Source organism: Malaclemys terrapin, chromosome 23 (assembly GCF_027887155.1).
Source record: "Malaclemys terrapin pileata isolate rMalTer1 chromosome 23, rMalTer1.hap1, whole genome shotgun sequence".
Lineage (NCBI taxonomy): Eukaryota > Metazoa > Chordata > Testudines > Emydidae > Malaclemys > Malaclemys terrapin.
Genome location: NC_071527.1, coordinates 6,646,420 through 6,673,746, shown reverse-complemented (window position 1 = coordinate 6,673,746; position 27,327 = coordinate 6,646,420). Strand labels below are relative to the sequence as shown.

The following is a 27,327-nucleotide window of genomic DNA, read 5'->3' as shown; positions in this document are numbered from 1 at the left end:
AGAACATGGAACACTGCACGAGGAAGATCTGATGAGCAGGAAACCAGCCGGACATTTTAGTCTTTAGCCTCTTGCCTGCAGTTGTCAGACACAGCCCTCACCCAGACTTTGCTCCACAACTCCTCACTGGCAGCTGCTTTCCAGAGAGCTAAGTTCTTCCCTCCAGCCCACTGTTCTTAATACAAATCTCTTCCTCCCTCCCCCCCAACCCCATTTCCCAGAAGGGGAGACGGTAGAGCCATGGGGAGCTCCCCTCCCACCCCACTTTTGTCATTCTTCCTGTGGAAGGCAAGTTCTCACTCCCTCAGGCAAAGCCATACCTTGACCAGTTGGGATACCCGTTCTCTACACCTCTGTGACATACATCAGTGTAAGATAGCTCCTGGATGTAGTCTGTCTGTACGGTTCTACCACTGCTAGATGAGTAATGACACCACCGATTTCAATTAAAGACCATTTTGTATGCAAAGTGCTGGCAGGCGTGTTATTGATGCAGCAGGGGCTGGGAAGGATGGTACCCCACGGGCCCACAAATCTCCTTATGCCACAGTGGGCAGCTGAAGTAGGGGCTAGCAACCTGGGCATCAGAGGCTACCAAGCTCTTTTCAGTAAGGCTGAAGACAGAAGTCCCAGAGCTTTGGCATTTTAGCCCTGTGTTTTGCTGGGGCAGGCTAGTCTAGCACTGTTCTTGGGGTGAAGGGGTGTGTGGTAAGGCCTGTGCCCTTGGCCCCAAAAAGGATAGATTCCCTCCCAGAATCTGACAGCACAAGGCTGTTCTAACTGGAGCTGGGCCCAGGCCACACCCCACCATTTAAAACCAATGTTTGGGAGAGTAAACCTGTCAGGAAGCCTTGCCCTCAAGGGGAAGGGAGTGAGCATGCAGTGTATGGTCTAGCCCTGGATGGGATTCTTTAGCAATTGGTTTAGCTGGGCCTTGCCTTTGGGTCTCACCCCCAGCCATCTAGCTATGGATTAAATGAGCACTGAATGTGGGGTTCACTCCTACCTCTGGGACTGGTGCTATCAGATCCGATCCTCCTACCCCTTGAGGCAGAGATCTGCCAGGTAAGCTGAAAGGAGCGAATGTCAGTGGGAGTGCATAACTCCTTCTGGCTTCCGACATGACAGCACAGGACTCTGCCGTGGGAATGAATCATTTAGTCAAATGGCCCAACAAAAGACAGTCAGACACGGGAAATCAATTAACAAAAATCATCCAGTTTCTATTCACAAGGAAAAAAGCTCCAGTCCATCTTTTTATTTTTTTTGAAAAATTTCCTGACATTACAGAACTAAACTGAAATGTATTAATATTCCACTCTTACATTTCATGACAAACAGAAAACTTCATGAGCCAAAAAAGGGAAAGCTTATAAAACTAAGATATGAATCTCAGCATTTTAACAGCTGAACAGAGAAAGGAATTAAAATGCTGTAATTAAAAAAAAAATCATGAGTGGATGGGTAAAGCGTGTAGAAACTGAAATTTACAAACTAGTTAAAACCTGGAATCTGACTGCTTAGAAACTACACAGATGGATCATGGGGATGAACAGCAGAAGGGGTAATGAGTGAGGCATTTGCATTGTCCTAGCTGCTTCCCATTCCACCAGTCTCCGAAGAAAGCCTGGAAAAAAAGCAGAGATGGGACATTTAATACAGACTTTGCCTAGGATACTGCATGAGCTTCGAGAAGGATGTGACATCTCCCACCCAGCTACATCCAACAGCTCCAACCTACAGCAGGTCAACTCTAGAGGGTTAAAGCTGGGTTCTACTTGGGCATATGTTGGGACCTGCTAGAGCTGTTTGGGAGTCCAGCCCAAGCTGTGGGCACTGGGTGTTGGTGTCAGGCTCCCAAGAGCCTGTTACTTGAGCACTATCAGCCCCCAGAAGCCCAAGGTCCTGTTGTTCTAGGTGCTGCGTGACCAGGCGTGTTGAGGTTTGTTCTCCAGGACTGCCTGGAGATGCACGGAGACCTCATGGTTGAGGCAGTTTTGGTGCTTTGTCGGGGCCATCACTGCATCGAGTGGCCAGTTACAGAATGACAAGAGACTGGGCTACACTCCAGCAGCAGCTCCTTCCTCTGAAAGAAGAGAGATGGCACTGGATTCCCGACTCCCTGGTGACAGCCGAGGGTCCCCGACAGCCTTCCCCAAGAGCAGGCTAGTTTGCAGGATTGAACTCTGGGCTCCTGCTAGGGTCACCAGGAGTCAAGAGCACTGTGCATCACTAGCCCCTGACCCCCATCAGACTTGAACCTGCATGTGGATTTGGTTTGCATTAGCGGGATCAAGAAAGGAACATCTGGAGGGAGATTAGCGTAGCTGGATTAAGCCCCTCCCCCATAGAGGTGCTTGAGGAGGCAGCATTAGCCAGCTGCATCCCTGGGCCACTGGTGAGCACTTTCCAGCTAAGCGGATTAGCAGTAACAGGGTGACTGTGGGCTCCCTAGAAGTGGGTCCTTGAAGTCTAACAAGGAATTAACCGCACAGGAGAGTTGTCCCATGTTGGGTCCTGGAAGACTGGAGTGGGGAAACTCTTCCAGTAGCCAGAAGTCCAATCTAGAAGTTATCTTGGATGTAGGTCTCTGCTAGACACCACCTCTGTGCCTAGTGCATCTGCCTGCCTCTATCCCTACAGCCAAACAGTAAGTCTACAATGACACCTCCCTATTCCCCACCCCGCAAAGACAGACCACCTTCCCCCACTGCAGAGTCTACCACCAGGTCTGAGACGCCACATTTTCCAGCCTGGCAGCTGGAGGAGCTGAGCAGTTGGCACATTTAGCGGTTTACAGAGGACTTTGATGTCAGTGACAGCAACTCAGCATCTTGGAACCATCATTTAGGTGCCAGCCAGGCACCAGGGTTTAATATTTTGGCCTTGGTCTATCACTGAGTCATCGCAGCAGCAGTTTATTCCTGCCAAGTCTGAGCCAAGCTCCATGGGGAAAAGGGGCAGACCCTCTCCTACCACCTTTGGTCAGGGCAGGGCTTTAGTCACTGGTTTGCCATCTTTTTCAAGACAAGTCCATGGAGGCACAAGATGTGGCCATGGAGTAAAAACCACCACCAGGAATTACCACTTGGAGCTAGGCTGGAGTGGAACCAGCCAACTCCCCACATCCCCACCCCATCCTGTGAGGGGCTTGGTTGTGAAGGGCCAGAGGGAGGCAGTATTGCAGCATGGTTTTAGCCAGTCGAGTTATAACCCAAGTCAGGCAACTTACCTTGGTCTGACATGTGCCAGTCTCCAATGCTAATACTAGTTAGTGGAGTGGCCTGGCCTGATCAAAGGATGCAGATGGCTTCATGCAGAGAGAAGATTGGACAGCCACTGCTTAGTCCCACCTCAAGGACTAGATTAGTTTCCCTTTCAATAAAGGGGCAGCCAGGATATTCAATGCTTCAGCCCAGGCCTTGCATGCTACCATGACAGACATTTGTACTTCAGGGGGTGTACAATAGAGGTGGTACTTTTTCCCCACAGCAGCTGAAGAGAAATTTAACTATGAAGCAGGCGAAGTGGAGCTGCCCTGTCCGGTCACCTCAGCATTGGGTCTTGAGGGAAGGAAAGTTCACAGGTGTTGTTCCAAATGCTCAATACAAGTGTATTTCACAGACAGGTTGTGAGTCTCCAGGGACAGGCCCCTAATGTAGGGGGAGAGGACCCAGACCCTGAACAGTGGCAGGGCCTTGCTAGACTGCTCTGTGGGGAGACCCACCCAGTTTTTGGCAGGCAATTCTAAGGATGGCTGGGCACCTACAGGCTAGGGCATTTCCTTGGGGCCCTTTGGACAAGCTACTCATCTCCCTATGCTGCATGACATCTGGAATGGAACAAAGGGATCCCACATGAGATTCTGGCCTCAAACTTCGATGGGATCAGCAGGGTCTCCACAAACGTGTGAAGGAGCCCTGTAGTCTGACTGCTAAGAAACCTTCAAGGAGGCTGCCTTCAAGCCAGCAGGACAGGGGAACCTGGTCCCTGCTGACAGGAGAATTCAAGGCACTTCAAGTACCTGGAAAGGGCAGCTGGGGATTGCCAGCTCCCTGGGAAAGCTGTGTTAAGAGGAAGCAGCTCCCTGCACCACAGTGGGCTCAGACAGAAGCCAAGACTGAGGGCTCCAAAGCTGGCCCTCTTTCACCCCAGGTGTAAGATACCCCCGCCCAGAGGGGACCCCTTAAGGGCTAAATTTCAGAACCCAGCACATCTGGCTGACAAAGCCTCGGCAGTCAGACCCCCAGCTCTTGCTCATGTGGGATAGAATCTCCCAGAATTCAGTTCTGATCAGAGCAGGTCTGCTCTTCACCAGCCCTCCCACTGCCCACACAGCTGCTGAGCCTCACACTTACTCAGAGCTTCGCACCTGCAACTCAAAGCAGCATTAGCAGTTTTACAGAGGGGGGAGGTGAGGGCAAGGAGAATAAGTAACTTGCCCAAGGTCAGAGCAATTCAACAGCAGCAAACAGAAGTCACCTCCCCACCCCTAGTCTGCTACCCTGCCTCTGTTTCATGGCCTAACCTGCATTGCAGAAGCTTGACACCCAGCCTGGGACAGGGCAGCAGAAGGGAGGTGGAGCAGCCAGATTAACAACTAAGATTCTTTCCAGCACACCCTATAAAGCAGACTCTACAGGCCTGAAGCTGGGTAAAGAGTGGATAATCTTTACTTAACGTGGTTACACTACATCACAGAACAGTGCAAGTTACAGCTGAGTTAAACTACCGCAGAAATGAAAGCCGCCCGAGGATTCGCACTAGTCAAGAATTAAGGGCTCAGCAAGCCAGCTTGGAGATCAAGGGAGCCCATTAACTGTTCCCACCAATGGGATCGAGCCAATCCCACCTGTCTCATAGGCAGCTGCACACTGGACTCCAGACTGTGCCCTAATCCTTCCCACACCCACACCCAGTCCTATGCTAACAGTTCCATTTTTAGTCACATGACAATCTAGCAAGTTCCAAGCAGCACTGGTCAGTCTCACATGTCTCAGGGTTTAGTTTCAAAAGTGCTAGACAACCCACTGAAAGCCAGCCTCTGAAGTGTGGCAGCCCCAGGCTAACAAGCAGGTGTCCTGGGCCCAGCAGAGGGGAGAGGAATTCTGTACTTTTCACTGAACAAGACTCACTGAACTACTGTAACAAGGCATGGGGCCACTGGGTCAGCACCAGCTAGTAGCCCCTCAAGAAGGAGCATAAAGACAGCCACTTTGGTCCTGCTCTGCCCTGGGATAACCAATAGCCTACAGAGCAGGAGGAATGCTAATGGGTCATTTCCAACTCCAGGGGAGGCAGGTGGTATGCACCTGTGGGGAAGGAGTGTCCCATGTCAGATCTCTATTTCAGAGACACCAGAGGTATGCAACAGCTGTTTCCAGACTGGATCACCCAGTGCACACAGGTATGAAATGACTCTGGGACAATGAATCAGAGGCAGTTGGTGCCTTTAGGGTCTCAAGGCCTTTAACCCACAGCTGGTTGTGGTACTGTAGTATCTGGTATTTGACTAGAAAGGCAGGTAACCAGCCCCGAGAAGTGACTACTTACTTTAGGCTATCTGTAGTCCTGCTACAGCACGGGGAATGAAGCAGCTGTGTTTTGCCTAACTTCTAGAACCCAGTACTGGTGGAGTTGGCCCTACCCGAGCAACACTTCGAATGGCTCCAGCTGTACCATTCGTTTTAGCACTAGTACAGTCTTGTTTGGTTTCTGTTCTGTCTGGGGTGGGAGGAGTCCTGTGGCTTGAACCTCCAGGCCTCCCAGAGCCATTCTGTGCTCTATGGGGGTGTGAGCAGAGCTGCTGGGGGAATTTAGGGTAGGATTCCTCTAGAACAGTGGTTTTCAATCTGGGGGTCTGCAGAAAGTCCAATATTCCCAAAGAAGTCTGCACTAAAATTTTGAATGGAAGGAGTCTGAAAATGAAGTGGTTCAAGACCACTGCTCTAGAACAAATTGTTCCAATGACCAATGTCAATTCAAACTATGCTGGGGTGCTTACCTGCTGACCTCACAAGAGCTACTGAGGATCCAGGAGTTTTAGCTCCCTGCCCTTGAATAGCATATCTTCCTCATGGTACTGATTAGGAGAAGTGTGGGCTCCCAACACCCGCCTCTAAAGGCAGCCTAGGAATCCCTCCATGGCCGTGTTCATCTAGCATAGGGGCAGGGATTCACATTTGAGCTCATTGCTCAACTCTGAGCATGGTTAGAGTCTGGCCAGAGGTCAAGGGGCACAGGGCATTTAGAGGGGCATGCTGACAATTGTCAGGTGCACAGCTGATTTGTCCCTATCACATGGGGAGGTGTAATTCCTGGTCCCCCTCTCCCTTCCAGCACACACCAGCTATCCGAGCAGATACTCTGTGGCAACTTTATTGCAAGTACAGACATCAAAGAGACAGGTTTGGCTGATCAGCCTCTTTAGCAACTTAACCAAAATGCAGTTAATTGAGAATCTTTTATTCATTAAACAGACCCTCCTAATCACATTTTCTTCATGTAGCAATGCAAACAAGCTACTAAAAGCAACAGCTACGACTACATAAAAATCAAGGAATTAAACAGATCACTAGACTCCAGGACTTGTTAGAATACTTGTTAAATTGTCTCTCGACCTACTGAAGGTCACCAGCAAAAAAAACTCCATTCTAAGAAATCACAAGCTCACTTTTTTTTTTTTTGAAGTAAAAAAAATTCTTCCAAGGCTCCTCTATGGGATCCCCAGGCTGACACCAATCTGCTGTTCCTTTACGGTCACAAGCAGACACTCAATAAGGAGAGAATCTCTGTTTTTCCGTTTTCAGTTTGTTAGTAACACATGGCATAGCTGAGGTGGTGGAGGCACCCTTAGCAGCAGACACAACATTTAGAGCCAGGAGAGGGACGGGTTTCATGCCAAGCAGACTGGAGACACAAGGGGCGGTCGGAAGAGGGTTGGGGAGGCTGGAGGGTGCGTCGGAGACCCCTGCTGTCGCAAGCGAGGGGGTGGTGGTGGAGGAGGAAGAAGAAGAAGGGGTGGAGGGTTGAGAGAGGTTGATGCTGAGGTGATCGGGGATCGTGACGGAGGCTGTCTGGGAGGAGGGTTTAGCGCTTTCTAAACTGTAACAGAGGAAAAAAGGAACAAAAAAAGGTGGGTGGATGGGAACACCACAAAAAAAAGCACAGGAGACAAACAGCTTAAATAGCATGAGCCTAGCCTGGCAACGCAAAGCACACCCACTCAGGGTTCTAGCTACAGCAACTCAGTCTCCTCTACAGCCTTGGAGCATCCCGCGCAGCTAGCGCCCGGCTAAATGTTACGTCTAAAACGCAAGTGTGAGTCTAAGTGACTGATATGCAAACTGGTCTCCCCATCTTGTACTGTACTCAAAGGCAGGAGAAAAGTCAACTGGATTAAAACTGGAAGATGCAGAGCAAGCCTTGTACACTAAGCCACTTCCCATGAGAACTAAAAATAGTCTCTGGTTCAGCCAGTTATTGGCTTGATGCAGGTATCACTGGGCAAAATTCTATGGCCCATTCTAGGCAGGCAATTAGATTAGCTGATCCCAGTGGTCCCTTTTGGCCTTAAGAGCTAGTAAGATTCTAGTATTTCAATTGCTTTAACATCTGGACAGATGTAGCTTCTAGGAGCTGGGATCATGTTGAGTCCTTTTCTAGTAAGGCCTCCTCAGAAGTATTTTGAAAACCTGCAATTAAGACTACAATCAAGGATTTACAGCTTAGGTTCGAAATACAACGCACTGTTCAGAAAGCCCCCATCATATTAAGAAAATTGGGAATCAACAGAATAAGCCTAAAGGCATTTTTTGATTGACTGAGCAACAGAAAAGCTAGCAAGAAAATCAAGTCAGGTTTTTTCCTTTTACAGAAAACCAGTGGAAATCAATCCCACCTCTAAATGGTCTGGCATCAACATTAAGCCCAGCACTCTGTACTGACCACCTTTAAAAACCAATGTTCAATTTAAACGTGACCTCCAGAAACAGCTAACGGAAGGGAATTACGTCTGCATTTGCTAGTTTTGCTGTATTGGATTCATGTTTGGTTTGGGATTTGCTGAGTTCTCATCTGAGATAGTTGACACACTGCAAGGTTTTCTGAAGCACTGCAACTGAGCAGGCTTCCCAGCCGAGACTTGCTCCCATGGCACAGACAAAAGCCACCTATTTTTGGCTCAGTAGAATTTCTCAGTTCAAGATGCAAAGAAAGCACTTTGCCATAGATAACCAGAGTATGCCTGGAAACAAAAAAAAGACACCTATAGGCCACTCACTGGCTACCCACTAACTAGCTAAAGATTCGAATCCTGACAACTGAAGTCTAACCACCATTAAAAAAACAGCCTTAGAACATCTTGCTTTAAGATCCTGTTTTGCCAATTGACTAACTTGAGTGCTGCATTACCAAAGAGTGGCTTTTACGGATGCCCAGACCGCAGGTCAAATCCATCCCTGGCCCAACTAGAGTGGCATCAATTAAACACACTAATGTTCCCTGGGGCATCTAAATGTTTCACAGCTCACAGCAACAAGTGCTGCTTCCCTGAGGAACTTGAATGCCCCTAGCTCTTGTGCAGCCTGGCAATTTAAGTCAGCCTGGACACAGAGCAAAATATTGTCCCTACTGAAGTCAGTGGCAAGACTCCCATTGATTGCAATAGAGCTGGGATTTCACACTATAGGTAGGGGTTGGCACTGGGGTATTTAAGTCCTGGACCTTTGTTCTCAAGCAAAAAAGCCACACGAGCCACCAATGTCAAGAAGCAGCTGCTAAATCTCCACCAAAAAGGAAAGGTTTGGTGGGCAGGGAACCATTTCAAACAAACAGGGTCTGAATGCCTAGATCCTAAAGGAGGGGATCCTATTCCATGCCAGAATTCTAGCAAGTACAAGCTGGGGCCAGAGTTAAAGCTGTGCCATGCGTTACTGTGGTTGACTAAAAGAAGAGTCCCCAAAAGAAGACAGTCTATGGAAGCCTGGCAGGGGCTAGTGGCTGAATTTAGCCTTGACAGGGCTCACTGTTTCACCCCATAAGTAGGAGCTAGGCCCTAGACCTATGTAGCTACAGATCCTAGGCTTGAGCCTGGCTCTTCGTTTGCAGCAGAATACAGCTGCAGCAGGCTGCATGGGCGGGAGGGAATCTAGGACATGCATGCCCAGCTGCTCTGCCCTAGGTTTTTAATTAGGGAAGTCCGAGTTCCCCATTAAGCTAATGCTTTACTTTAGAGAGCTGCAGAGGGCCAAGTGCCAGCTCAGCTCTTTGACGAAGCCTGTGGAAGCCTGCAGCAGTCGTATGCTGCAGTGAGTGCTGCCACCTGACAACTGCAGACCTCAGCAGCAGCTTGAAGCGAGTGTGGTTACAGATGGGAGGGAAGCGTTGGCAGGGAAGTTCCTAACGCACAGGCCTCTCCCAGTAGCCATCAGTGCAATAAGGAGCCGCGCAGTGATCTTGAACTGAAGCAAAACCACAGCCACGGCACTGGTTCCTTCGTTCTTCCTTTTCAAAGCGGCTAGCCAAGAACGGCTGCTAACGAGTAGCCAAGAAGTGCCGCTGAGCAGGTGCAGCTCAGGACAGCGCCCCATAACAGATTTCCTTGACTGGCACATTACCAAGCTGACCCCATGTTAACAAACCCAGTACATTGGTACACTTTAGTGTACCATCAGACTAATCAGTTCTAGCCTTGCCGCAAGACACAGGAGGAATCTTCCTGCATCTCCAGCTACCTGGTCCTTCCCTAAATCTATCCCAGCCTGGCTTACTGGGAAGGAATAACTGGGCCTGTTCGGGCTCCAACAGCTTCAGGAAAATATCAGATTAATCCAGCTTGGCTAACGTGGTCCTAAACCTTCCACATTCTAGAAGGAAATTTCATCATGGGAAGCAGGAGACCTGAATCCTCCAGCAGTTATGGGGGAGGAAGGAATGGTGCACCAGAAAAGTGCTTGTATCACTTACACCCTCTGCAATACAAGGAGGGGTACTGCTCCCGAGAGCTACAATCCAGCCAGGTGAGCGGACAAGATACTGACATCGCCCTAGTTTAGGATGCAGACTACTTTAGTCATGCTGCTCCACCCCCACATGCACTTAGACAACCTGCCGTTCAGAGACTTACCTGACATTAATTAGATACTGGGCCAGGCTAATGCTGGCTGCAGATCCAGTTATGGTAACCTGCCTGTCAGTAGATCCTTCCACTGGATTGGCAATTTTGATCTGCGCCCCAGACATCTGGCGAATCTCATTGATTTTGGCGCCTTGACGCCCGATGATGCAGCCAATCAACTAAGGGAAAAAGTGTTTCTAGTTACAAATTAGGTCAGCCGAGAGTAAGGTTTAACATCCTTATTTCTTCAGTACTAAGCCTGAGAACACACCCTCCTTCCCCTCCTCCACCGGGGACAACTCTCACCATCCTACAGGTGAGAAAACCAGCAGCGAGGTGAAGTCCCCCACTGAACCACAAATCCCAATTCCCAGGCTTCTGCTTTAGCTGCTAGTCACATGTGAGCTTGACATTTATGTTTTGCCAACTGCTCCTGTCCTTTGTGTTAATTGTGAAGCTGTCCAAAGTGCTATTTGAGTCTTGCAGCCATGAAGGCCATTTAATAGCACCCCTGCTTTGGGGCTAGAATAAGGAATTACAACAGCTCCGGAGAGAAGATTATACTCTGCAAGAGCAGGGTGTAGTGGACTCCCATTAGTAGCGGTTTCAACTAGCTGTTCCTTGCATACACAGCAGTTATGCTGTATGCATCCCCCTGCAGAGATCACCCATTCTTGTGTTACCTTAGAGAATGGGTGCTAGATACCTCAAGGGATGTAGGTTAGACACCAGGAGACCCCTGGGGTGCAGGGGCAGCTGGAGCAGAGATATCTGTCTTTAGACATGATACCTCCTTCCTACTAACCTGAGAATTGTGGAACAACCTGTACCAAGAGAATGTAAAAAGCACTGATGTCAGAGGCCTGTTCATTTTGTTTGTGGTTTTGTACAGCTGGCCAGGATAAACGCTAGGAAATGCACAGCCATGCACACTTCACTTCTAATGGAGGATTCTGCAAGACAGCTCTGGGGAATGGAAGCCATTTGCTTTCAAGTCCCAGCATGGATCCTGACCTGCTCTGCCAGCTGGAGAGCCCCAAGATGCAGCCTGTGGGATACTTACATCATTTGGAATGGTGAGTTCGTGAGAAGTAGTTTGAGCAGATGCATCCAAACCTGCTAAAAGACAGGAAGAGACCAGGACATGGTTAATACAAGGCAATGGGGTGTCCTGGTGCAGAACAGACACCTGACCAGTCAAGCCAGCATTTGCTGCTGGAATCATTGCTACCTTGAAGATGGTTTAACAGGAAGGGAAGAGCAAGCTGTAAGAAGTTACTCCAACCCCACCCCCCAAACACAGTCCCCGAGATGTACCACCACAGATCTTCCTTCCGGTCAGGACAGTCACAGAGCAGCACACTAGCCGCATGGGCTCCATTCAGTCACGTGGCTCCCATGCCCGCTGGAACCAGACCACCCTCAATTGCCAGCTTTGGAAGTGCAATGCAACCCCTCCCCCAGGACAGCACAGCAGGGTGACACTACTCCAGTCAGCTGAGTGCTTGATGTGGAGTCAGTCTGGTGACAGATGCAGCAAAGCCCACTCTTGCCAAATTTCACCCTCAACAGGCCCCTCCCTACACGCCCCCATTTCCAATAAGGCTAAAGGAAGAGTCCAAACCAGTTGACTGCCAGCTGTGGCTATCACTAACACCCTTCAAGCTCTTCTCCCCATTAGGGTCTTGCTTTTATATCCTGCGTTGAAATAAGGGCTTGAGGCCTCCAGATGTAAGGGATCATGGCAACGGCCAGAAAAGCAAACCCTGCCCCTCCTCCCCCCACGGCCCCTACAGCGTGAAGGTGAGGTGCACCACCAGGAGTGGTTTGAAGCGTCAGGATCTGCCACCAGAGATAGGGGGTGAAGACTAGTGACCTGATCCAGTCTAGCAACAACTATGGAAATTCTCCTCCCCGGGAGAAGGAGGAAAAGGTTAGGAGCCACCACAAGCCCACAGCTTTCTAGGGGGGGTGGGTTAGCCAGACACTGACTGATCATTCCAGGAAGTTCTGCTCTCTGTTGGAGAGATTCCAGCTGGCCTTCTTCTGGGTGGGGAGGGGAAGAACAAAGTGCAATCGAGCCAGTCAGTACCTACATCCCTTCCCAAACTCCTTTAGCCCCCTGTATGTTGCTGGCAACATTTTTTTCCAAAGGCAAACGAGACTGACCAGTATTAATACACAATAGAATACTACAGATTTTGTTTTTTAATCATTACCCCAATAGCCTTTCACCTCTGGAGAGCTGGATTCAATGCCTGTTAAGATACAAGTGACAATGAGTTTGGTGGTCTCAGCCTAAAGCCTTAATGGACATCTTAGCCATATTACAAACGACACATGTTTGGTACAATCAGCAGTTGACTGCTCAGGACTGGAATAGCCGGAGGGGAGAGGGTGTTGCAGCAGGTCAGAAGTGAGGTGCACTGGCAGAGCTGCGGAGGATGGGGTGAAGGAAGCAGCATGAAGACCCTGCCTGTTTTATGCCCATCTAGCACTCAAGCTGCCCCACTCAATTGTGAGGGTCAACCCGAGAGGTTTGGCAGAATGGTTACCTGGTTTGGACACATATTAAGACACTAGTGAAGATTAAACCATGAGGTTGCATTACAGCGAGGCCAAGCGGTGACTCATGGGCTGTGCTTGGGCCTGTGCTAGCGTACAGAAGAAATAGTGAATTTCCATACCACTGAATCCAGTGTTGCCATGAGACATTGGAAAGTGTGACTGTTGCATTGCCAACTGGTGCAGCTTGGTCAGCTAGAGGGAGAGAAAGAAAAAGGCAAGTGTCAGGCATTTCACGGGTTCAATCTGTCCAGGAGTCAATACACATGAAACAGAAAACAGACATGGAGTCGCCCAAGAGGCCCCACCCCCTTGGGGGCAGAGGAGACAGCTAGGTAAGCAATGCTTTCCCTGTGCAGAGATGGGTGCGGAAGGGAGGAGGAAAGCGCTGCAGGTGCAAAAGCCAACACCCAGTCCCAAGTGCCCTGGTTAATTGAGGACAGCTGCAGTAATTACAACAGGAATGCTCCAGAGACAAGCACAAACAGGTGAGATAAACAGACAGGATTGCAGTGGTGCTTAACACACCATGCAGGGGTCTGTCAAGCATTTGGAAGATAGAGGTATGTTATGAAGGGAGACCAGGATAGAGTCAGTGTTTAGCCTCCATATCCTCCCCATCCCCTGATCACTAATTCCTAGTAGTCCAGCTGTTTCTAGCCACCTCTTCCCTGCCCTAGCCCCTCCCTGCTCTAAAATATGCCATGAGCAGAGATCAGCCTCATTAACCCTGCCTCTAGAAAGTCAGGAGCACATCCACCTAGCTCTGCACCTAAGTGATAAGGAAGGATGACAGGTAGAAGGGAGATGCTCACACAGCAAGTCAGGACACCAGGACAGCTAGAGTATAACAGCTTCATTGCTCTGCTAAAAATGGGTGTGTTTTACTTCAGGCCCAGCATTAGCCAGTCTTCCACCTGGAGGGTCACTGTCCCTGCCCTGCCGCCACCCCAGCAGAAAGGATTGATAACATTATGCATTTAGCATCATGGAGACAGAGTTGGCACTCCCCCTCACCAGCTTGCTATACCAGGTGTCCCATGCCCTGCCCTGCCCTGAGAACCACAATGACAGTATACCATGCTGTTTGTTTTGTTTCGCTTTCTCTTTACGGGCTTTGCTCTGTGCCAAATTGGAGAAGGGGAGAGCTGGAGCTTGTGTGAAGCGCCAAGCTCAGGGTGTCTGTGTGTATGTGTCACACGCCGGGAGGAAAGGGGGACAGATCTTAGATTAGTTTGAAACGGACTGAAGGACGTGCAAATAATTTGAGGGTTTTTTGGTTTAAAGATCAGATTTGATTTCAGACCGAGCTGACTGCTAGCATTGAGAAAGCACGGAAAAATTTTGGAAGGGAGAAGGGGTGGATTTCAAGACAAGAAGTGTAAACAAAACTTACATCTGGCTGTGGAATGGCATACTGTCCTTGAATGGTATAGGCCTACAAAAGGAGGAAAACAGTCCTATTAAAAACCATCGGACAGCCACCCAGTGACAGACAGATTTCAACTAGCCAGGAAGCCAGAGAGCCAAAGTGGAGAATTCTTGGGGGGGAGAGGGAGGACAAAGGGGACATAATGCTGCAACAGGCAAGGGATGTTACTTGAATTGGCCATATGTTGAATAAGGAGGGGGAGATGATCTGGTGTGTTGCCCCACTCCCCCACACCCCAAGAAGAGTCAGACACAAGAATAAGGGCTGGTTTCTTGCTGAAGATGTAGTGTGTGTAGAGGAGAGTCAGACAGTGTTTCTAACCCTCCTGCCCTGCACATACACCCCCCACCCACGCCCAAAGAAGGGAAAGAGCTTTATTCCCTTCAATAGCCATGACTTTGAAGGGATTTTTGGGGAAAAAAATCCCATCCACCCCACCTTTAAGTTCTCACTACTCCACACACCTAAAAACGGCACTGGACACACTACAGCTGAAGGTAACGCTAATACTAACTGATGCAAAAGGCATTCAGGAGAATGAGGCAAGAGGCTGACCTGCTGGTTCCATGTATTTTTAGATTAAGGGGGAAGAAAACCAGAGTTCAGATTCCTACTGAAGCTACCCACAGAGGGTCAGTCACTGAGTAGGGCCTGGTTGGCTAAAGGGAGGACTTCTCACTTCCATGTCACTGCAAGAAATGCAGCCCAGGCTGGAATTGACCAAGCTGTTACCATGTGTCGGCTGCTGGGTGGCCTGTGTGGAGAGGCTGGTGGCCTTAATCCAGGTCCCAGTGGACAGGAGTCCACAGCACAAAAAAAGCCACTGCAATTTTTGCCACCCTTGTTGGCAGTCTCAGAGAGGCCAAGGATTGAATGGGCCATGGAGACTGAACTCCCCTCTCACCTCTTGAGGTGGTCCCTCCAGGTCAGAGTTGAGGCACATTGATGGGGCGGTGTGGGGGTAGCTTGCACTGCCGCTGCTGTACCTGTCCTGTGGATAAATTAGAGGACTTCAGTCTCCAGGGCTGTCAATCCAAAACCTTCCGCTAATACGAAATTCACACAGAAATTACTCTGGTTTAGAGGGCTGACCCTGCGCTAGACAAACTCACGGTTCACTCTGAGCTGCAAGTTAAGCATCACTGCCACCGAAAAGCACAAATGCCACCATGAGCTTGCCAGGGAGCCAGTCCAAATGTTAGTCTGTCGCTGGGTGCGCATGGTGGAGCCAGGGGAAGAATGCAGCCACAAACGAGCCTGCTCCTCACTGCTCTAGTGGCAGGGCACTCGCATGCCTCAAGGCTAACCGCAAGTACAGTCCTTTGTTTGCAAGAGCCGAAGAATTGGGCCACAATACCTTCCAATCACCTCCCATGGGCCATTCCACTGGCAGATAGCTGCCTGACCAGCTGCCAAAGCCTTTGGAGAGTGGGAAACTGAATGGGGGATGGAGAGGAAAGGGAAGGGACCAAGGCAAGGAACAAGAACATGACAGAATTGCTCCCAAACTCAGACTGTTGGGGGAGCAGCAGGCTATCCCAACACATGGCATATTCTCACGTAGCTCTGGTTCTAGGGAAGTGCTCCTGTCTTACTATGTAGCTGCTACCTGTTACTTTGCTGTATTTACCTACAGGCACCACTATTGCTTATCTGTATAAGCCTCCACTCCATGCAAGAAAGCCCCAGGCATTATGGAAGGTGTTTTTTTTTTTTTTTTTTTAAACTATGTAACTGCTACAGGCTCTGGTATTGTACTTGCTTTATACAACCCTTTCCAGCATGGAGGCACTGGCTGTGTTAAAGTGCAATCCTCCAAGTATTACAGTCCCAGCAACCTCAGGTGTATTCTCAGGAAGTGGGATTCTGGGGCTTCCCAAGGCCACATCCACCCTGACCACTCACACAATCGTCTGCCTGAACTGGTGGCCAAGCTACTCAAATGTAATTATCTGCAGGACAAGTTTGAAACATCAAAATGACTGAAGTCACAGAATCTGCCTGAAAGGGATTCTTCCAAGCACGGTTTTGAAAGGTCTGATGTTAGAGAGAAGAGGCTTCACACCGTCCTGTCTTGTTAGAAGGCCTGTGCTATTGGCAACAGCCACAAAATGCCTTGCTTCATAGCCACAGTGACCACTCAACTATACAGTCACATGCCATGGCACAGTACGCCCAATACATGGCATGTTTTAACTACCATCCACACAAGTCCCTGGAGGCATGGTGCTAAAGCTGGTCATGTGCCCTCCTGAGTCAACTTGTTACAGAAATGGCTAAGACCCCAGTGGTCTTGCTTGTTTCAGAATCTGACACCTGCATAATCTGGTGGAGTTGGGAAGATCCTTCCTCCTCCTGGTTCTATAACGGAGTCCGGCTTATCCCTCATTCCCCAATGGTTGTCTGTTGGAAACATTAACCCCTACTGCATATCAAGGCTTGCCACCCAGCTAACACCAAATTTCAAATAGTGCCCCAACAGAACAGGTAAATCTTGTATTTAGAAGTTCTAGCTGCGGTGGTTTGTCTGAATGCCACATACAGGATTTGGACTGGCTACTCAGGCACCAAGCTTAAAAGCTGTTTCCCCTCAACCTCGTTGCCCCTTCTACAATAACCCCTTCTGCTCCTCAGTGTCCAACTCCTACTGGAAGTTAAGAGGCTGCTGAATGTTCAGAGCAGCCTCCAGAAGAATCCAACCAAAGCAGCGGAGGTAGCTCTATACTGGCCAGGTAGGCAGCGTGGCTGACAAGCATGCACAGAGTGGGCTAATGTGTGCTGGCAATGTTGCAACTTGGTAGGTCACCTTCTCTCCCGCACCCTATGCCCAGCAAGTAGAGGAAGGGCCTTACCTGACCGCCTGCAAAGATGACCGGAGAGCTGGATGGCTTGGGTCGGTATGGGATGGTAACACCCTTCGGGGGAGACTGGGTTACAGGAGAGTCGGAGAGGAAAGAGATTAGACTCCAGAGAGACTCACTGGTACTCACAGCTAAGCATTTGCTAAAGTCCTTAGACATGAAGCCTCTACTTTATACCCCTACACTTCAAGAAACCAAATGCCACGATCAGGAGTTTGAGAGACCAGCCTGCTAGGAGTTAGCAGGATTTTTAGACCATTCCAGTTGCTGGGTCAGAGCTACTAGTTACATCAAATGACAATTTAGTTCTCCCTCCTTACGGCCCTGGTGCCTATGTCACGACACCCGGCCAGCGTAGAAGAGAAGCCGCAATAGGAATATCCCCGGGTCAGAGCCAGCCATGGTCTTAGGCACTAGCCTGGAGAGTAGAAAGTTCTGGTTGATGCAGTGAAGCCATGATTATTGCTACGTGGTGCCATCTGTCTGACTGGCACAGTCAGGCAAAGCCAAAAAGACTCCTGAATGAAAAGCTTCGACAAGCTCATCTTAACCTTGGTAAGGACAAGTCTGTCCTAACTGAATGCTTCTGTGTTTCACCTTGAAAGCCACAGACTGACCCTAGACCAATATGCGATTCCTCTCCTGCCCCTACGAGGCCCCAGACAGCATTTCAAGTGGGACCAGTTTCTCTGCAGTCAGGGGGGAGAGTCCAAGTCAGTTTCTGTTTAATAAGGGTGTCAGCCAGAGTCAGAATATGAGGCTAATGGCATCTAGCTTGTCCTTTGCCCCTCATTACGCTTCTAGGAACGAACACGGAATAGGCATTTCAGACGCCCCTTTGCCAAGGTGTCTGCCTCCCCACCCCAAAGGAAGCTAGCAGCTCATCCCTGGGGCTCACCTCCAGCATGACCACACAGATCTGTTTGACGCACTCGATGATGGACTGTGGTATCCCAGCAATGGTGATCGCTCTCTCAGTCGAGTTGGGCAGCATGTCTCCTGCCACCTGGACCTGCGCCCCTGTGCTCTTAAAGTTTAAGATTAAAAATAGAAAGTCAGGCACGCCACTCTGATCTCATGGTATCCAGTAGCAGCAACGAACCCCATGCTTTCAGTTCTACCCTCCCCCTGCACAGCCAGTTTAGTCCTGGCTGGAATTCTTCAGTCATCAGAACCCCAGGGCCAAGACAAACTAAAGCTAAACTTTGCCTTGATGGGTCTATGAGCAGTGAAGCTGAACTGAATTAATTCTTTGGTGTCCTGGTGGTTCACAGCATTAGGTGGCAGAGAAATGCTTGACAACTTTAATCCTCACATTCCCTCGCCCCTGTTTTGCAGGTGGGGAAGTGGAAGGATAGAGAGGTTAAATTAGTTAACTAGAGTCATTCATCAAGCAAGTGGCAGATCTCAGAACTGAAACCCAGGAGTCCTGCATCCCATTCCCCTGCACCAACTAGGCCAACTCCCCCTCCCACTGCTTTAGAAAGGAGGTTCAAGTAATCAGGCTGGGACTGGGGTGCACAAGCAGAGCAGGGGGGGGGATCTTCAACAGCACCTGACTCCACTATGTCTGGCTCCAGCCACTGTATTGGTCTCAGTTTCACACGCACTAAAAATACAAGGTGCTTTTCAAGGCAGGATGATGCCAAGTCTCTACTATGTAGTATTCAACCTGGCACTCATGGCATGGGGAGGGTGGAGCGAAAAGATGCCTCTACAGAGAGCACTCCTGCTGTTGAATTGCAGCTACCACTGGAGTTGAAAACTCCTCTTCAAAGCAACACCCAACTCACAAAAAGCTAGTCAGAGTCAGAAGGTGCAAACCTCTCTTATCTCCTTGATCTTGCAGCCTCCTTTTCCAATGAGGGAGCCACACTGGCTGGCAGGTACCACAAGCCTCAGGGTGACAGGAGGCCTGCTGGCAGCTGTGCTGTTGGTCATGGAGCTGCTGATGTCCTGAAAGGATAAGGAGTTACTCAGAGGGATGCCTTGGGACTGCAGCGTTTAGCAAGTTTGCTAGTTACCCAGAATAGTGCCCTGCACTCGGAGGAGCAGGATCCCTGTACTAAAAACCATGCCTGAGGTGCAGCAGGGGAGCCATTTCACAGCAATGGTACAGGTCAAGAAACCAACACCCTATTGAAACTGCTGGGAGATGTGTAGGGAGACAGGATTAATTACACTAACTGAAGTTTAGCCTAGACACCTGCCCTTGCAAGGAGCACCATGGGATCTTTAGTTACCCATGTGAGGCATCATGTTGGGGCACTGGCACTCTGCAAACACTCCAGACAGCATCCCAGGTTTTCCTTGGAGGTCTCCCATCCAATACTGATCAGAGTAGACCTGGAGACTAAGGAACTTGAATTGTTTAGCCTAACAAAACGCAGGCTGAGGGAGACCGGATTGTTCCATTAATGTATCAGAGGGATAAACAGGGAGGGAGAGGAATTATTTAAGTCCAGAGCCAATGTTGGCACAAGAACAAGTAGGTATCAACTGGCCATCAGAAAGTTTAGGCTTGAAATTAAACAAAGGTGTTTAGCCGTCGGAGGAGTGACATTCTGGAAAGGGAATAGTTGGGTCAAAAAAACCTTGCTTTTAAGACAACCTGATGTGTTCATGGAGAGGATGGTATTAGGAGATGGGCCATGTGTCAGTGTAGGCAATCTCCAGTGGCTGGAGATGAGACATTAGGTAAGGAGGGCTCTGAGCTACTACAGAGAATTCTTGACCAGGTGTCCAGCTAGTGAGGCTGGCCCACACGCTCAGGGTGTAACTGATTGCCATATTTGGGGAATTTTGCCCCCCGGTCAGATTGGCAGAGATCTGGGGGTTTTCCTCTGCAGTATGGGTCACTTGCTGGTTTCAACTAGAGTAAATGGTGGATGCCAACTTGAAGTCTTTACATCAAAAGATGAAGACTTCAGTAACTCAGCAAAACGTTATGGGCCTACTACAGGAATGGGTGGGTGACCTAGGTCAAACTAAACGATCACGATGGTCGCTTCTGGCCTTGAAGTCCACGACACCCTGCTTAGTCTAACAGTATAGCCACTAAGTAGTGGCTAAAAACTATTACGTCACATACTCCACCTAACTGGGAATCCCATTCTCCTGCTCTGCATAAGGGCATCAGACAACAGGAATAACAAGGAAAAAATAAACTCGTGCCTTTATACCAGCTGCCAGGAAGTTTGAGTCAGCCCTAAAGCACTCTTGTATTAGCTGCTCCCGCAGACCCCAATGTTCCTTAGAGGAACATCAAGAGGACTCCATACATGTATATGGAGGCACCTAGCTATTCAGATGATTACAATCAAGAGGTTTGCAGCTTAAAAGCTACAGGGGATAGATTATCTTGGCTGCTATTGTGTTGTGAACCCTGCAGATAAGGATTCTCGTAGCTTCATACTGAACATGAGTAGGATATGGGATCAGATCACTGGCTAGTCCCAAAACAGCCTCTGAAGAATAGTTAACCCACCAGCTATTATATAGAATAGCTGCTGTTTGTGGATAGGAGGCAAGGAGGAGCCAGCAAGGAGGCCACAGCTTTACCCAGAGCTCACTTATCTCAGGGGTCTGAAATTAAAAAGCTATGAAGCTCAGTTCTCAGTTTGCATTACCAGAAACTTTGCAGTGGCATTCTAGCCCTGCAATCCAGTCATCTGCTCCCTTCTCTATTCATCTGACCCCTGCAGCTACAAACAATTGGTTCCTAGGATTGTCAAATTATGCTTAATAGCAGCCACCATGTCAGAGATGCATGTTCCCATCCTGATGACAATGGGACGTTTCCACTGCTCAAGGGCAGCAGCTCAGCTTCGCAAAGCGAGCCTTATCCCAGGCATGGGGCCAGTGTTCTCAGGTTACTGACACGCAGCTACTGGCTGCAGGCTCATGGTTTGGCTTGGGCACTGGATCTCAAAAGTGAAAGTCACATCAAGTGCAGAGCCCAGGCAAGGACAGTACTCCACGAACAGATGAGAAGAGCCTATCAGGCGGTGGAGAAACTGCTAAGCATTGACATTTGGCTTTTTTAAGCAGCAGCCTCTGAGCTGGCAGCCTCCCATCCTGCTGAAGGACATTTGTTCCACCGACTAGGCTAAAGTCACATGAGCCATCAAAGCCTTTTGCTTCAGGGCATAGCTGTCACTGGTGTCAGGAAGAGACCTTGCTGCCTTGTGGGACAGTGCTTCACTCAGTCTACTGGAAGGGAGGAGTGTTACACCCTCTGAAATGGCTGATTGACCAGGCAGCCCACCAGACTCGATGTCATCACAATACCAAATTACAAATATGCTCAGCGTTCCAAGGACAAAACTGTTCCGACAATGCTGGATACTTGGATGTAAGAATGCTGGCTTAACAGCCGTGCATCCTAGCCAGATTCTGATACAGTTCTTGGGCTCAGCCCTAGCACAGAAGGGGAGGGGCAGTGCAAGGGCCAGCATGGCAACTCATACATAGGACTGAAGATGCACTGCTGAAGTCTATAACCCACGCCTAAACCTGTGGGCCCAATTCATGTTGCTCTGTGGCTACTGTTTCAGGCATGCTGGCACAAAGGGGCTCACCATTCCTCCCTGGTACAACACAGCTCCATACCAGGTGCAGTGGAAACTCTGCCTCGCCTCCACAGCAGACTTCTGCAACTGCATCAGCTCACATATACAGGTGATTTTGAACCAGATGGGCCTGTTTTTACACCCTTGTAATTCTACACCCATAAAAGTGACCCAATGCATCAAGGCTGCCAGTTAGGGCAGCCTGTGCCAGGGGCTGAACAGGTAACCCACAGATGATCCATGCCCCCCTTTCTCTCAATGTGCTGCATCACAGCAGGGATACATCATTCCCTGTGTTGACAGTCCCGTCAACCAAGCCTTAGCTACACTGCATTTGAGTCAAGCAGAGTTTTCTCAAGTGTTCCAGATTCAAAGTGTTGAGTGACTGCAGCAATTCTAGCTAGCCACAACAGTGCATCTCTACCTAAAAAGGGTAGAGTCAAAGTCTTGACTCTAGCTAGCATAAAAGCAATTACGTACTTTTCTGATCATTCCCAGGACCCACTCTAGGGATAGAGACCAGTAAGGAGAGGAGACACGCACCTCTTCCAGTTTGTCAATGATCATAGCAAATGCTTTGAAGATGGCATTGGTCGGTCCAGCAAGAGTGATGATCCGTTCTGGGCAGTTCCCTTCTGAGATGTTAATGCGGGCACCACTCTGGAGGAACAAAGTGAATGTAAAGAGCAGAGATGCTACGCTAATGGGACTGATACCATGCAGCAGTCCCACTTGGACTGGCAGGGCACTGGATAATGTTACAACAGTCAATAACTCCATTACCTGTGTGCAGTACCTAGCACGAGACCCCTAAGTGCTACTACAACACAAATAATTTCTATTTTATACCATGAAGTCCACCCCTCACTTCGTTCAGCTCTGCTTTTTTGGGCAGCCATCTTAGTTTCTATCTGCTAGATCAGTGCAGAGATTGGTCCGAAGAACTACATTTCCCAGAAGCCTTTCAGCCCACAATGAGCTTATTTGCTGCCTTTCAGCCCACAATGAGCTTATTTGCTGCCAGTACAACTGCAACTGTTGAATCCCTGCATAAGACTTTGTACAAGGGCCCCAAGATCTGGTACTATTCCACCCAAGTTTCTCTCAATTGATTTAAAGACCAGTTTGTGACCATCTGCTCCCCAGAACCTACCTCTTCGCGCATCTTCTTTACAGATTCTCCTTTCTGTAGGGGATGAGAAGAGACAAGGAAGAGAGACAGTTAGTATTACTGAACTGAACGGATAAGAATAAAGTAAAATAAGGACTAAATTTAGTAATTTACCTTCCCAATGATGCTCCCAACCTCCTGCAAAGGGGACAAAGGCACTCGTTAGTTCTTAAAGATTACAGGACATGGGTTCAGAGACAACTTGGGTGCAAGCTAATGGCACAAGATTTCCCTTACTGATCAAGATCAGTGTGACACTTAGCAATTTCTTTCAACAGGAGATGGTTTTAGTAAGTCTGATAAGTCTCACTGTTCTCCTAGCCAACTCACTTGTGTGTCTTTAGCGACTTGTGTTTCTGCAGTGATTAAAAATGCTCCCTGGTCGGAAATAGAGGCTAGACAAATTCAAACTGGACATAAAAATGATGCCTGAACAGTAAGGGTAATAGTCATTAGAACAGTTTGCCATGGGTCATGAGGTATTCTCATCACCAGCAATTTTTAAGTGGAGACTGAGCTGTCCTGGGAATTATTTTGGGGAAGCTCTACGGGCTATGTTATACAAGAGGTCAGACTAAATGAACATGATGGTCCCTTATATGGTTTTGGAATCTATGAATCTCAGTATAAAGTGGAAATACATTTACAATAAACATTCTATAGGGTGCTTGAAGTTCATCCCTCCCCAGTACAAAGTGTTAATATCTTGTAACCTGTGAGTTTAATAGAACAGATGCCCCCCACACTCTGAAGTTCTGCTAGTTTCTTTACTGATATATTGAGATCTCAAAAACTTGGCTCCAACGGTCACAAAAATATCCTTTTACCAGGAACAGACCACATGCCAAGAAGTTCCCAGCATCAAGAAGCTAATGGCTCTAATGATGAGCCATTTCAAAGGAACATTAGGCTGGGTTTATTTAGCATTATTTAAATTACTAGACTCCCATTGGGTTACAACAAAAAGACCCATTCCTATAAAGGATTGATCTTCTGATCAGACAAAAAGGGTTTCCAAGACATTTGCTTATGACCCAGTTTCACCGGAGGAATAAAGAGATGATATGGCAGGTACCTTTCCATGCATAAGTAGTCGAATGGTAAGTGTGACATTTAAACCACCTTCAATAACACCGGTGTCCATCTTGAGCTGTGTTCTGACGAGTCAGGCTTTGTCAGTGGTCAAATCTTTGGTCGCTGGGGGATAGAAACTATAACAGAAGAGAGGATGTCTCATGACATGCTCCGAGAACACCCAGGTCATCCTTGGTTTTTATTATTTACAGCAGAACACAAACATTTTAAGGACACACCCTTTTCCACATGGCTTACAATCTATCCCAAGTATAGTGAGCCCACTCTGCACTATTATTCCTCTAGAGGGTTAGCTCAATCTGACAAGAGGAGTGGATAGTCTCTTAACTGAATAGCATGGACAAGCTGTCAGAACAGATTTGAGTGTATTTACAATTGTTAATCATTTGGCACCCAACTTGCATGCATTTATTTGTATGGTAGAGATGAGTGTAGTAAGCTTAGATGTTTCCCAGTGTGTTAATTCTTACATGAGACATTTGCTTGAGCAGATCTGCTGAATCAAGTGTATTGAGCAACTAACCTAAACTCCCCACCCCCCGGATGCCAGAACCAAAGGTTGTAAAGAGATCAGTTGTCACTTTCCATTCTCTAGCTCCCTCCCACAGTGCTGGCTAATAGCTTCAGTGGATGAGGTCTGTGTCCATTCTCCTCCCTGCTTCCCTGCCCTTCAGCCTGCAGAAGTCTTTGTATACAGTTTGCCCCAGTTTAAGGGCTTCTCTACACTTGAAAAAGGAATTTGGATGAGGGTAGGGTATGAATTTAAAGTGCAACAGCTACTTTAGAATAAATCCATTTGTGGACATTTTAGTTCCAGAATAAGAACATGTTATTCCTGTATAGTTTAATGGATTAAGCTAGGCAGGAGCAAAAACAAACACTCTTATTCTTAATAGCTATTCTAGAGGAATGTCATGGGCAAACAAGCTCTGAGGTTAACTAAATCAACTTAAAAAAAATCAAATATTGCTGAGCTAGTTTACATACTAGTGGAATATAACCCAGTTGAAAGTCAATTTAAGGGTGCCCACATAGGGCTTTGCACCAGTTAATTTTGTTGTTGGCTTAACTTTTGAACTAATTTTAGTTAACTGATGCAAGCTGCGTGCAGATGAGCCTTTAGTGTAGCAAAGCAGTGAGGTGCTAAAGTTTAACTTCCAACGTGGGAAGAGCTAACCTGAGCTCAACTGGCAGAGTTATGACCTACAGTCCCAAATCAGGACTTGCCAACTGGGCTCTACAGCAGCACAGCCTTGTTTCCAGGCTAATACTATATGAAGAAAACAGACAACTAGGAAAAAGGAGGTTGTGTTCACTCTCTATTATGACCCCAATACAAGTGTTTCTTGGCCCATATTTTCAAGACACAATCAATATATAAATCCCCATTACATCCTTCTAAAGTAAGGAAACATCCCTATGGTCTAGTTTGGGGAAAAATGCCAAACAGGATGGTCTTCAAGTTTGTGGAAGAGACAAGAACAGAACCAAGGTCCTATTCTCAATCCCTTGCTGAGTCCAGATGTTTACACTTCTTCCCAGTTTATTGGAGGTAGTACAAGACTCATCTGGCCTTTTTACCACCATTAGGAATTTAAACAATTTTTCTACCAACTAAATTAGTACATTTCTACCCAATTCACACAAATTAGCATTAACATGCTTTTCACCAAGTGGTTTTTGCAATTTATTAACCTTTTCTCCCCACCACAATGGTTTCTAAACAAAAAAGTATTTTTTTTGTGTTCATGAAATTTAGATTATCCAGCACTAAACATCTGATCAAAACAGATTTTTTTTAAGACACTTCTGAGTTCTCATGTAATGACTCTAGGTTTGCTAGCTACTAGGAGCTGCTAATGAGACTGCAGTCAGTCAGTAGTGATGTCTCCAACCATTACCGGTGCACAGAAGAGCAAGAGCCACTGTGTAAAGCTTGATTTTAGTGATGGGGGGGGGGGGGGGCGCATTTCCTCACACTCAGAAGCCTTGAGACTTCCCCCAGAACATTTCAGTACCATTAGCTCCACCACCCACACAAACTAGAATGTAAACATCTCCCCCCCCCCCCCCCCCGAGAAGTTATCTAAAACGGTATTTTACCCCTGCTCCTTGGGGGAGGGCATTACAAGTTGGCTCATCTTTCCCTACACACTACATCTGAGATATGCTGAGGGTTCTTTTAATTAGTAAACACTCGAAATAAATCCTTAGCCTTGAACGGCCAGCTGAGCCCGTCCGATTTCAGGAGCTTTTAAGCTCCTTATTGCTTCATCTGAGTCTCCCTACTTTAGGATGGGGGGGGGGGGCGCGCGCAGTAAAGGGGCAAAAAGCTACCTCCTACTCCCTCTAGATACTGCGCCTCGATCTCTCTACTCTGCCCTATGGATGAGTTCCCCTTCCCCGCACCGCAATATTTGCCCCAAATGGCGATCGACGGGTATTTACTCAATTCCCTCTCACATACCGCCCAGCTCCATTACTTGCCCCCCCCCGGAGAGAAGGGTGTTTATTCTACTCCTTCTCTCGACGCCCGCCCCCCCCCCCGCCAACACGCCATACCCAGATCAGCTCATAGCGCAGCAGGGGTTCAGATCCGGAGCCGCCGCCTCGAGGAAGCGGGGCCCCGTGGCCTGCCGCGCGCACACAGGGCGAGGGGGGAGGCCTCCCGCCCTGTCCGCCAACCAGGCAGACTCGATCCCCCAAAGCCCTTCCCCCTCCGGGCGCCTCCCGCCCACCCCCTCGCCCCCCCCCCAGCCCCGCGGCCCAGCTCTCAGGCGTCCGCCATGTGACGCAGAGTCCCCGCCGCCTCCCTTCCTCCCCGTGGCCGCGGCCTCCTCCCCTGTCCCCCGCCCCGCGGCCTGCTCCTCTCGCCACCTCCTTCGTGCGCAACAGCAGCGCCGCCCCTCCCCCCCGCCGCACGCACACACACACTCGGAGTAGGCCGCACTAGGCCGCGGGCGCCTCCTCGGCCTGACGTGACAGCGGAGCCGGGCGAGGCGAGGGGTGGGCGGGGAGCGGGGCTACGCGAGGCCGGGGATCCGGGCGGAGAAGCGTCCGCTGCCTTACCTGGCGGCGGGGGGGCCGAGCGCCCGGCCGATCGGCCGCTCCGTAGGCGGAGGGACGGGGAAGAGGGGAGCGGGAGGAGGGAGGGCGGGTGACGGGGTCTCCGGGGCGGGCGGAGGGAGGAGGGGCCCCCTCGGAGGGGGAGGGAGGAGGCGGGGGAAGGGAGAGAGCCGGGACGGGCGGGCGGGATGGCGGCGGCGGGAGGAGGGCGGAGGGGCTGCGGCTGCTGCTCCTGCTGCGGCGGCCTCGGCGGGTCTGGGAGGGGGAGGCGAAGAGCGGGGCGATTTCAACCCCGCCCTGACCCGGAAACGGACCCCGCCATGCCATAGAGATGCGTAGGGCAGAGCGTCCACCGCCAGCTGACCATAGAGCGGGCATAGGGGACGAACGGGTCCCAGGGAGATAGAGCGTCCCTCGTACCACAGGGAAGGCGGTGGGCTCCAGCGCCA

At 49.2% G+C, this 27,327-nt stretch overlaps 1 protein-coding gene across 15 annotated transcripts; it reads right to left on the bottom strand.

Annotated features, from left to right (window-relative positions):
• Nucleotides 1–1,198: 1,198 nt before the first annotated feature.
• On the bottom strand, nucleotides 1,199–27,122 carry PCBP2 (poly(rC) binding protein 2). Of its 15 annotated transcripts, none has more exons than XM_054012679.1 (15): nucleotides 26,882–27,108; nucleotides 23,793–23,928; nucleotides 22,832–22,855; nucleotides 22,700–22,732; nucleotides 22,090–22,206; nucleotides 18,800–18,931; nucleotides 17,874–18,002; nucleotides 16,967–17,041; nucleotides 15,019–15,105; nucleotides 14,079–14,120; nucleotides 12,805–12,877; nucleotides 12,337–12,375; nucleotides 11,181–11,236; nucleotides 10,127–10,296; nucleotides 1,199–1,627 (listed from the first exon to the last, which is right to left on the bottom strand). In XM_054012679.1, the coding sequence occupies exons 2-15, from the start codon at nucleotides 23,859–23,861 to the stop codon at nucleotides 1,591–1,593; spliced, it is 1,083 nt and encodes a 360-aa protein (XP_053868654.1). In that variant the 5' UTR covers nucleotides 23,862–23,928; nucleotides 26,882–27,108; the 3' UTR covers nucleotides 1,199–1,590. The 15 variants fall into 15 exon arrangements, with proteins under 15 accessions (XP_053868654.1, XP_053868656.1, XP_053868655.1 ...); XM_054012681.1 differs by having other exon boundaries at nucleotides 11,181–11,233; XM_054012680.1 differs by lacking the exon at nucleotides 26,882–27,108 and adding an exon at nucleotides 26,375–26,477.
• Nucleotides 27,123–27,327: the final 205 nt, after the last annotated feature.